The sequence below is a fragment of the Sinocyclocheilus anshuiensis genome, unplaced genomic scaffold (genome assembly GCF_001515605.1).
Source record: "Sinocyclocheilus anshuiensis isolate Anshui unplaced genomic scaffold, SAMN03320099.WGS_v1.1 scaffold205, whole genome shotgun sequence".
Taxonomy (NCBI): domain Eukaryota; kingdom Metazoa; phylum Chordata; class Actinopteri; order Cypriniformes; family Cyprinidae; genus Sinocyclocheilus; species Sinocyclocheilus anshuiensis.
In genome coordinates this window covers 3070392-3080601 of record NW_015536497.1, presented here as the reverse complement: position 1 = coordinate 3080601, position 10210 = coordinate 3070392, and the positions used below count along the sequence as shown (strand labels likewise).

Genomic DNA, 10210 nt, shown 5'->3' with positions numbered 1-10210 from the left:
TCGATCAATTTATTTGGTATGTTATCCATTGTTAAGGGTGGTATATTTTGAAATTTACACAAGGGGGTGCTAACACTTCTATTAATCAGCTATACAGGCATAATTAATGGTCTATGCTATGGCAATCATTTCAAAATGGCCCATTAAATAGCCTAGCTGATACACCAGTCTATAGGTCCAGTCACATTTACTGTTGACCACCGAAATTGATTCGCATAAGGTCCCCACATGTTCCTCATGCAAATTTGCCTAATTGACCAACAGAAAGCTGATTTGTTTAAAGGGTGACCTCTGGGTAAACTGTGCTTCATACATTGCTAAACTGTTGACAGTAGCCAATGGACTTTTTTAGTTGAAATTTCGCTAATGTGACCGCACCTTATCACTGAACGTGGCACTGCGTATTCATACTGTGTAATGTTCGTCACAAGCACAGCGGTCAACTGAAATTAGTATAAAAAATACTTATCAACAATGAAAGTAAAGTTTCTGATACTTTTTCCTCTTCACCGTCAAACATGAGGTGAGGGTTGTCAGATAAATAAATACCTCAGATTATTTCTTATTCCTGTGAAGAATTTGTTGGCATTTTACTGGGTCACTAATGTACCGGATGAAGTTTCAAATGCTGAGATCTCAACACTGAGTGACAGTCTGACGGTTTTGATATGTTTGTTGGCATTTTACTGGGTCACTAATGTACCGGATGAAGTTTCGAATGCTGAGATCTCAACACTGAGTGACAGTCTGACGGTTTTGATATGTCTTTTATTGGTTGCAGCACAAAATTGCACTGTTGATTTGCATAACTGTATGGCTCCTGTGTATATATGGTTTCTGATGTCAGCAAAATATCAGATGTAAACAATCATGAATGTATTGTATTTTACAATCATGAAAAGCTGTTAATATACTGGTACAAAAACACAGTCTCATGCCTTCTGCTGTCACACGTCAGTATAGCAGTATGCTATTTTAGTATTAGCTAGCAGTATGCTAAACCTTGTTAGAAATATATTAGTAACATGCTAGCAACATGCTAAAACCTATGTATGTGTAAAAATATGTTAACAACATGCCAAAACATGCTAGTAATGTGTTAAAACATACTACAAACATGTTAAAACATGTTAGAAGCGTGTTAAAACAGAAATGTTAAAACATGCTATAAACATGCTAAAGCATGCTAGCAACATATTAAATCAAACTATAAACGTTAAAGTATGCTAGAAACATGCTAGCAACATATATCAAACTATAAACATGCTAGTAACATGGTAAATCATACTATAAACATGTTAAAACATGTTAGCAATGTGTTGAAATTTTAGAAATATGTTAAAACATGCTAAAATGTTAATATATGTTAGCAGTGTGTTAAAAAATGCTAGTAGCATGTTAAAACATTAGAAATATGCTAAAACATGTTATAAATGTGTTAAAACATGCTAGGATGATAGTGGTCTAGTATGGTCTGAGATTTTGTTTTCCTGTCTTTAAAAAATAAAAAATACTGTGAGGAACTTAAAATGGAAGTGAAAGGGGCCATTAAAACATAGACTTTCGATATTATAGCCACAAGATGTAAACAATATGCATGTTAAATGTATAATTTTAGCATGAAAATATAAATTACCAACCTTTTCTGTGTAAAGCTATATACAAATGTACAACTTTGTTGGTGCCACAACATAACGCTGCACAGTTTAGCAAAACTAGCATGTTGAAAGTTATGAAACATTACATTGTAAGTGCTTTTGCATGACTCTGTCACTATAACAGCACCACTTTTGTATCTTTAATATGCCACATTAATCACAATGACTCACTGAACATCCAGTCTAAGTCGAGGTTTCCTTCACCCTCACTGTTTCCATGTGTCATGTAGCTCACCTCTGCCAGCAAATGACCGCGACACCCATCAGCCACCACTAGGTGGAGCCAAACACTCCTTTATCATTACACACACAGAACGCCTCCATCATACTGTAATGGTGTGAACATGAAAATGTACATGTGCCAATGACATTTCTGGCCCCTGCTTTTGCAGATAAATACCGCGACGTGCGTGTTTATGTCTGCATAGGAGAAAAGGATGTGTCTGATCTGTGTAAACATGGAGGTGCTGCTAGGCAACATCATTCTTATGACTTAATAAGGCAGTGTTCTCCGTCTGTCCACTCATTCACTGTTTAGTTCTGCGTAGAGCCAGGCCACCTGCTTATGCAATCATTGTCAACACACAGCATGCTGGGGGAGAACCGTTTATCTCAATGTTTTCTTTCCTCCGGTTTTCAAATGTATATATACTCTGATGCCACTTCTGAAAGTGACAGTGTTTAGATAAAATGATGACACAGTGTGATCTTGTGAGTAAAAACTGACAGTAGGGAAAGATCAGGACAAGCGGTGCCAAATATGTCACTAATACTTAATGTCCCGTTCTGCTCTTTCCACATTTTTTTTCCTGGTCCCTTCAGAAGAGGGTGATGAGGGTCGGGTGGGAGGGCTCTCACGGTGGCTCTGAAAAACTCAAGTCACTCCAGCATCTGAGTTGAGTTGAGCATAAGTGATCACACAGATCAGACTGCAAGACCTTTCCTCTCGGACAGCTGCAGTGAGATCGGTGAGCTTCATCTTTCTGTTTGTCATTTTGCGAGATTTTACAAGAACTTTTTCTAATGAATTTCCATCTATCTTTCAGTGTAATGATTGTGTGATTACATAACAGCTATTAGACCAGTGTAAGAGCAAATTGTTTTTGAGCGGTTATATAAATTCCGATGACATTATTATGTGTTGTTATGGTAAAACTGTATCATGGGATGCAGAAACAACATTACTTATTCTGCTAGCCTCAGCCCACACTTTGTACCCAACAGATACTAACATACAGCAGCACTAAAGTGTATCTGGATGCTTGAGGCATCTGCGCTCAAATGCTGACAGAGCATTTCTCAGGATTGAATTCAATTTTCTGAGCCACTTTTGCATTGACTTTTAATCAACTGGTCAACACAGGTGTCCTATCAGTGTAGTTTATTGCATTAACTATGAACATGATCCACTAAGGGGAATTATATTAAAATTATATTTCAATGCTCTGCATTCCCCCAAGAAATGCTGCATTCATTCGCAAAAGAACGCAAAACTGGTAACATAAATAGGGAGCAAATAAACTATATTTTGATGCTTTTGTGAGTGAACACAGAGTTTGGGGGAATGCAAAACTTTAGTATGGCCAAATTGTACTATATTGTTCCCTCGTGTTAATTTAGTTGAATTGTGGCCACAATTTAACTAAAATTATGGAACTGATTAATAAATTGTGGGATCAAATTAGTACAACATGGCCATGATTTACCTAAAACAAAGGAACTAATTAATAAATTGTGGGAACTAATTCTTAATTTGTGGCCATGATTTATTTATTTATTTACTTTTCACATGTCATGTATGGGGCTCTGTACTTTTGGTGAGCGGATGCAAAGGTTTTCGGAGGAATGCAATAATTGTGAGTTTTAAGAACAAACATAGTTTCTTGAACAAATGCCAAACTTGCAATGTGAAAATGCGAGTGGAAGGAAAGAAGGTGGAAAGAAGGAGGAAAAATAAGCAAATAGATTTTCTTGGGGAACACAAGGGAACTTTTGCAAAAGGAATTGTAACGTTTTGTGAGTGAACACAAAAGCATTGAACATTTTTTTTCAAACTTATTTTTTTGCATCACCAGCCCTTGGGAGCTCTGTAGACAACCACAAAATGCCCTTATACTTCATGTTGAACAGAATATATATTGTTTTATCATTCAAAACCTAAGAAATTATCTTTTTTGATTAAAAACTAATCCCTGGTTTGATATTTTCTATCTGATGCAGTGATATTAATACATTTTTAAATGTGGCTTAAAGGGTTAGTTCACACAAAAATACAAATTCTGTCATCATTTACCATTTACTCATCCTCAAGTCATTCCAAACTTGCATTACTATTTTATTCTGTGGGACAAACACACAAAAATATAATTTTCCCCCCATTCTATGGAAATCAAAGGGGTCTGATGTTGTTTTGGACCCCACTGACTTTCATTAAATGGACAGAAGTAATTTAAATATTTGTTATTTTTTTACTTGTCTTTCCAGACAAGAACGAAAGTCATGCATGTTTGGAACAACATGAGAATGATGACAGAATTTTTATCCCTTTAAGTGTCTAAATATTTTTGGGTGCCACTGTACTCATTTGCAAATATGGGAAATATTCTTCACTCATGAAGCATGTTATTCCACAGATGTCTTTGCCTTTGAGTCTCAGTTGTTTACAGGACTATGGGCAGAAGGTGCGAGACACATCCTAAAGCACTGGCTAATATCAATGCCAACCAACATGGTTTCTGTTTATGTTGAGATGAATATTTGGACATTGCCATTCGGATGTCCTTTTTTCTGCATAAATGGATGCAAGCAGTCATCATTATGTGTGGCTTAAAGCAGCTTGACAATGTGAAAAAACAACCACGCAAATATTTTTTAATGTAACCTGTTTGTTCAGAAACTGCTCAAACCAGTAATTTGGCTGTGACTAATTAGACTAGCGATTTGTAGCTTCAAACAAGCATCTTGGGGTTTCAAAATATCTCTGTACTAGTAGCTCTCGCACAAAGCGTTCAGCTAGAATCGCTTTCCCTCAGTTTTCCTTTCCATACTCCCTCATTCCCACGCACACATCTCGTAACCTGGCTCCATCAACACCTCCTGTTCCTCCTTCTGTCCCAGCTGTCACTGAAGATGGAGGGTGAGAAGGGAACATTAGAGGCAGGTACCAAAGAGCAGCCTGATACGACGGGTCCCCTGACAGTCGAACAGCTGGCAGCTATAGAGGATGAAGAGATCCTCAATAATATGGTAAGAGACAACTAATGGCACTGCACGCAGAGCGGGATTGTTATCATAGTTTGTCTTAAGCATATTTAGGAAAGTGTTTCCCTTCTGTTTACTGCATGTACTAGCTAGATAAGGCTGTGGATTTCGAGGAGAGGAAAATGATCCGCGCTGCCATGAGAGAACTGCTGAAGAGAAAGAGGGGTGAGGACTGGGTCATGTCCCTGATGTCACATATTCAGTATATGTGACCCTGGAGCACTTAACAGTCTTAAGTCGCTGGGGTATATTTGTAGCAATAGCCAAAAAAACATTGTATGGGTCAAAATTATCGATTTTTCTTTTATGACAAAAATCATTAGGATATTAAGTAAAGATCATGTTCCATGAAGATATTTTGTAAATTTCCTACCGTAAATATATTAAAACTTCAGTTTTGATTAGTAATATGCATTGCTAAGAACTTCATTTGGACAACTTTAAAGACGATTTTCTCAGTATTGTGATTTTTTTTGCACCCTCAGATTCCAGATTTTCAAATAGTTGTATCTCGGCCAAATATTGTCCTATCTTAATAAACCATACATCAGTGGAAAGCTTATTTATTCAGCTTTATGTATTCATTTATGTATACATCTCAATTTCGAAAAATGTACACTTAAGACTGGTTTTGTGGTCCAGGGTCACATATATGGCTCAACAGAGTCTAATGTGCTTCCCAACATTATTTTTGGTGAATCTCACAAAACATGTCAGGAATATTGATCACATTGAAGTCAATAGAAATTAATATATTTTGCATAAAGCAAATGAAGACGTTCTTTGTGACATTACTGTATGCATAAATCATGCTTTGCTGTACTGTCTTTAGTATTTATGCTAATTATACTAAGTGGGGAAATGCATCTGGACAGAGCAATTCTCATCACTGTCAATTAGATTTTTTTTGTATTATAGTAATGCCAGTTTTGGGTGGAAATGTGATAAATTGTCAAGGAAATAATGTTATAAAGCAACCCCGCCCCCCTTTCTTAGTGTTAATTCTCATTTGAGTCTCATTATCTTTATCTCATTATCATATTCATCAGTAGTATTATCCTACTGTTAAAACTAACTGTAATACAATTAATTTGAAGTTAAATTAAGCATGAAAAACATGAGTTAAAGACAGTACAATAAATGCTACCATCATATAAAAATACTTTACAATTTCAATAATATATAATGATCTATAAATTAAGAGTATTTTTGCATTGCAATAGTAAAGAGTTTTTGTATAACAGTAATTAAAATATGAACAGGTTGTGTCTTTAATTGGCATGGAACAAAGCAAAAGATCAAAGTAATAAAATAATGCAATCAAAAAGGTTATAGTTGTCTTAATATAATTTCTTATTTATATAATAATAAATATATTTTACAGTTTTATATGCAAAATAATATCATACAAAATTTATATTTGAGGTTTTTTAATGTTTTTGAAAGAAGTCTCATGCTCACCTGGGCTGCATTTTTTTAAATAAAAAATACAGTAAAAACTGTAAAATTGTGATTACAATTTAAAATAGCTATTTTCTATTTGAATATATATTAAAATGTAATTTATTCCTGTGGTCAAAGCTGAATTTTCAGCATCATTACTCCAGTCTTCAGTGTCACATGATATTTCAGAAATCATTCTAATATGCTGATTTGATGCTCAACAGACATTTGTGACCCTGGAGCACAAATCCAGTCTTAAGTCGCTGGGGTATATCTTTAGCAATATCCCAAAAAAAACATTGCATGTGTCAAACTTATTTATTTTTCTTTTATGCCAAAAATCATTAGGATATTAAGTAAAGATCATGTTCCACGAAGATATTTTGTAAATTTCCTACCGTAAATATATCAAAACTTAATTTTTGATTAGTAATATGCATTGCTAAGAACTTCATTTGGAAACTTAAAAGGTGATTTTCTCAATATTTAGATTTTTTTGCACCCTCAGATTCCAGATTTTCAAATAGTTGTATCTCGACCAAATATTGTCCTATCCTAACAAACCATACATCAATGGAAAGCTTATTTATTCAGCTTTCAGATGATATATAAATCTCAATTTAAAAAAATGTACCCTTAAGACTGGCTTTGTGCTCCAGGGTCACATTTCTGATTATTATCAATGTTAACAGTTGTGCTGCTTCATAATTTTGTAGAAACAAGATTTTTTTTTCAGGAATCTTAAATGAATAGAAAGTGAATAAAAACAGCATTATTTAAAATAGAAATCTTTTGTAACATTATAAATGTCTTTACTGTCACATTTGACAACTTTTTTTCACTTTTTTTGTCAACTTTTGCTGAATAAAAGTATTCGTTTTGTTAAAAAAAAAAATTACTGACCCCAAACATTTGAACAGTAGTGTGTGAAAATAAGCCAGACATTTTCTTGACAGGTTTCATGAGATTCCGCCTTTAAGAGTCCTTACTATTACACAAACAATCAAAGGAAGTCAATAAAATGAACTTCTACTGTGTATTTGTTAACTTTTTTTTTTTTTACTGTTTTTTGAGTTAAACCCCTCTCTTTCTGTCAGAGCGGCGTGATAGGGAGCGGGTGGCCCGGATGGAGACCCTGCGTCAGCAGGGTGGTGGAGGAAAGACAGCTGCTGGACTGAATAAGGACCAGAAACCCGCTAATGGTCCGAGCGGCGCTCAGTACAAAGCACACAGTGAGTGACCATCATTCATGAGGATCTGAACACTATGTACCTGCACTTCAATTTGCAAGGCTTTGATAACCTTCCCTATCTCTTTTTACTTCACTTTGGTACAGGGATGGCTCAGGCAAAAACATTTTCTCCACCAACCTCTACTTCCTCTCCAAAAGCTGTGGGCAGGTGAGTCATTCCCAGAGTCCTGACAGGACGACAGCATGGGACGTATCCCGTTAACTGATAGTGTTATTTTCCTCCTAAAGCCCGGCTCAGTCCCATGCAGCCAGGGTTAAAGTGCCAGGCGGCTCGGCGGTCGGGGGCCCAAATACCAAAGATGTCAAACAGATGCTGCTGGACTGGTGCAGAGTCAAGACTGAACCATATGAGGTGCGCCTGAAGAGACAAAATAAGATCAAATCAAACAGTTTCTGTTTTGCTACATGTCTCAGGCTCTGCTAGCCTCCTTGTGTGAATCTCACAGAGACGTCCAGGTCACATTTCACCCCAAAATCTAAAGAAAAAATAAGAAATTACATTTTAACATAAAGAGAACCAAACCTATTTTTATGACTATAAAGATTTTTGGCATTATGACATTACTTTTATGAAATATAAGCACATTTCCCACTTACCGTCATTACTGTAATGCATCCTGATTAACATTTAATTTATGTAAATGCTCAATTTTGATTCCCTTTATTACAACAAAAACATTTTTTGCAATTTTTTTTTTAAATCATAATTAAATTTTTATTTTATTTTGTGTACATCAGCATAAATTGAACAAATACTGTAGGTATAAATGCTTTTTTATATTTGCAAATTTGTAAATTAGGTTTGTGGTGGTGGATGTCTTTTATAATTTAAACAATGCAAAAAACCTAATGGTCCTAAAAATGGGCTTTGTTTTTTTTTGTTTTTGTTTTTTTTAAGATTTATTTTTGGCGTTTTATGCCTTTTACTTAGATAGGACAGTAGGTCGACAGGAAGCGAAGTGGGTGAGAGAGAGAGAGAGAGCGGGATCGGGAAAGGTCCACGAGCCGGGACTCGAACTCGGGATGCCCGAAGCGCAAACGCACTACATGTCGGCGCGCTGCCCACGAGGCCATTGGCGCCGACATGGGCTTTGTTTTAAGCAAAACACACTTTTTATTTATTTCTTTTTCTTCACAGCTTTGTTGTGATTCTCCCTCTTATACTTGTTTCTATGTTTAGGGTGTGAACATCCAAAATTTCTCATCTAGCTGGGCAGACGGTCTGGCGTTTTGTGCCCTGGTGCACAGGTTCTTCCCAGAGAGCTTTGAATATTGCACTCTTGACCCCTATGATCGCAGGGCCAACTTTGAGAAGGCATTCAAGACTGCAGAGTGAGACTTGACACTATTTATTGCATCCACCTTTGCATGTCTTGTGTGTGAAATGTTTGGGGCATACTTCCCCTGAAAAAGAAATAGCATTTTCATTATAATAAAATAATTAATATAATGTATATAATATATAATTTATTATTATAATAGTAATAATTGTAATATATTCAATTGTTCAATATATTAATAATTCATATAATTTATTTTATTATTATAATTAAATTATAATGTATTATTATTTTTTCAAATTAATTTAAATTTAAATGGCTCATCTTTTCTCTTTTCATCCAGGCACTTTTTTTTTTCAATTAAATCAGCATAAATTAAAGACAGCATAACAACTCTATTTACAATGCATGTCAACATATTCTGTTACACCAAATACACAAAATAATGATCTTTAAAATAGCATCATTTGACCCCTTTAAGACATCACTATTTTCTACCATTATTCTAATGAGAAATGTGTGGTAAGCGGAGGAAATGTGTTTTAGGTATTTTGGAACAAAAATGTGCTTAAGTCAAAAAAACAACAACAACCCACAATGGTCCTAAAAATAAGCTTAAATGTCTTTATGCGTGTAGGAGGCTAGCTGACTGTCCTCCCCTGCTGGACGTTGATGACTTGATGCGGATGCGAGAGCCAGACTGGAAGTGTGTGTACACGTATATCCAGGAGTTTTACCGCTGCCTAGTAGAGAAAGGCCTTGTCAAGACTAAAAAGAAGATGCCATAGAAACCTTCGCATTTTGAGTGTTTTCACTCTAAATAACCAAAAGACTATAACATGCACACAACATCGCGCACACGTGACCTGACCTGAAGCTTCTACCAAAGATCAGTCTATTATGTACTTATGCTCTTCTCTGTTTCATATGTACACGTATGCAGTGGATGAGGATTATAACCTGCGTGTTTTGTGCTCTGGTACAGCTGGGGCTCTGAAACAGTGCATTCCACTGAGATTACACATGCACTAATCTAGGGCTGGACAATAATTCAATATCAATATGTATCGCGATATAATTTTTTTCAATAACGGTGATATGATTTTTAAACACATTGCCGATATTTCGATATACATTACCAGTGTTTCCCATACATTGATTTATTTGTGCAGTTTGACTTCGTTGAATAAACATGAGCACTGCACGTTTCAAAATCATAACACGGCGCAGGTGTTTTATATGAATGTATCTCTGAAGGGAACCGACTGTCTTCAGAAAAGTTTCGATGGCATTTTCATTTGATCTGATAAAGTAGC

The 10210-nt window shown here is 35.6% G+C and overlaps 1 protein-coding gene across 2 annotated transcripts; it reads left to right on the top strand.

Annotated features, from left to right (window-relative positions):
• Window positions 1-2552: 2552 nt before the first annotated feature.
• Window positions 2553-9917, top strand: LOC107688657 (smoothelin-like). 2 transcript variants are annotated; one of them, XM_016486381.1, is made up of 9 exons: window positions 2553-2626; window positions 3492-3514; window positions 4776-4904; window positions 5009-5084; window positions 7460-7594; window positions 7699-7762; window positions 7843-7966; window positions 8795-8946; window positions 9532-9917. In XM_016486381.1, the coding sequence occupies exons 3-9, from the start codon at window positions 4788-4790 to the stop codon at window positions 9680-9682; spliced, it is 819 nt and encodes a 272-aa protein (XP_016341867.1). In that variant the 5' UTR covers window positions 2553-2626; window positions 3492-3514; window positions 4776-4787; the 3' UTR covers window positions 9683-9917. The 2 variants fall into 2 exon arrangements, with proteins under 2 accessions (XP_016341867.1, XP_016341872.1); XM_016486386.1 differs by lacking the exons at window positions 2553-2626; window positions 3492-3514 and having other exon boundaries at window positions 4490-4904.
• Window positions 9918-10210: the final 293 nt, after the last annotated feature.

Coding starts and splice junctions, on each gene's coding strand:
- LOC107688657 (XM_016486381.1), top strand. CDS start 4,788: ATGGAGGGTGAGAAGGGAACATTAGAGGCAGGTACCAAAGAGCAGCCT. Junction 5,085..7,459: donor ACTGCTGAAGAGAAAGAGGG/GTGAGGACTGGG, acceptor TCTTTCTGTCAG/AGCGGCGTGATAGGGAGCGG. Junction 8,947..9,531: donor AAGGCATTCAAGACTGCAGA/GTGAGACTTGAC, acceptor TTATGCGTGTAG/GAGGCTAGCTGACTGTCCTC.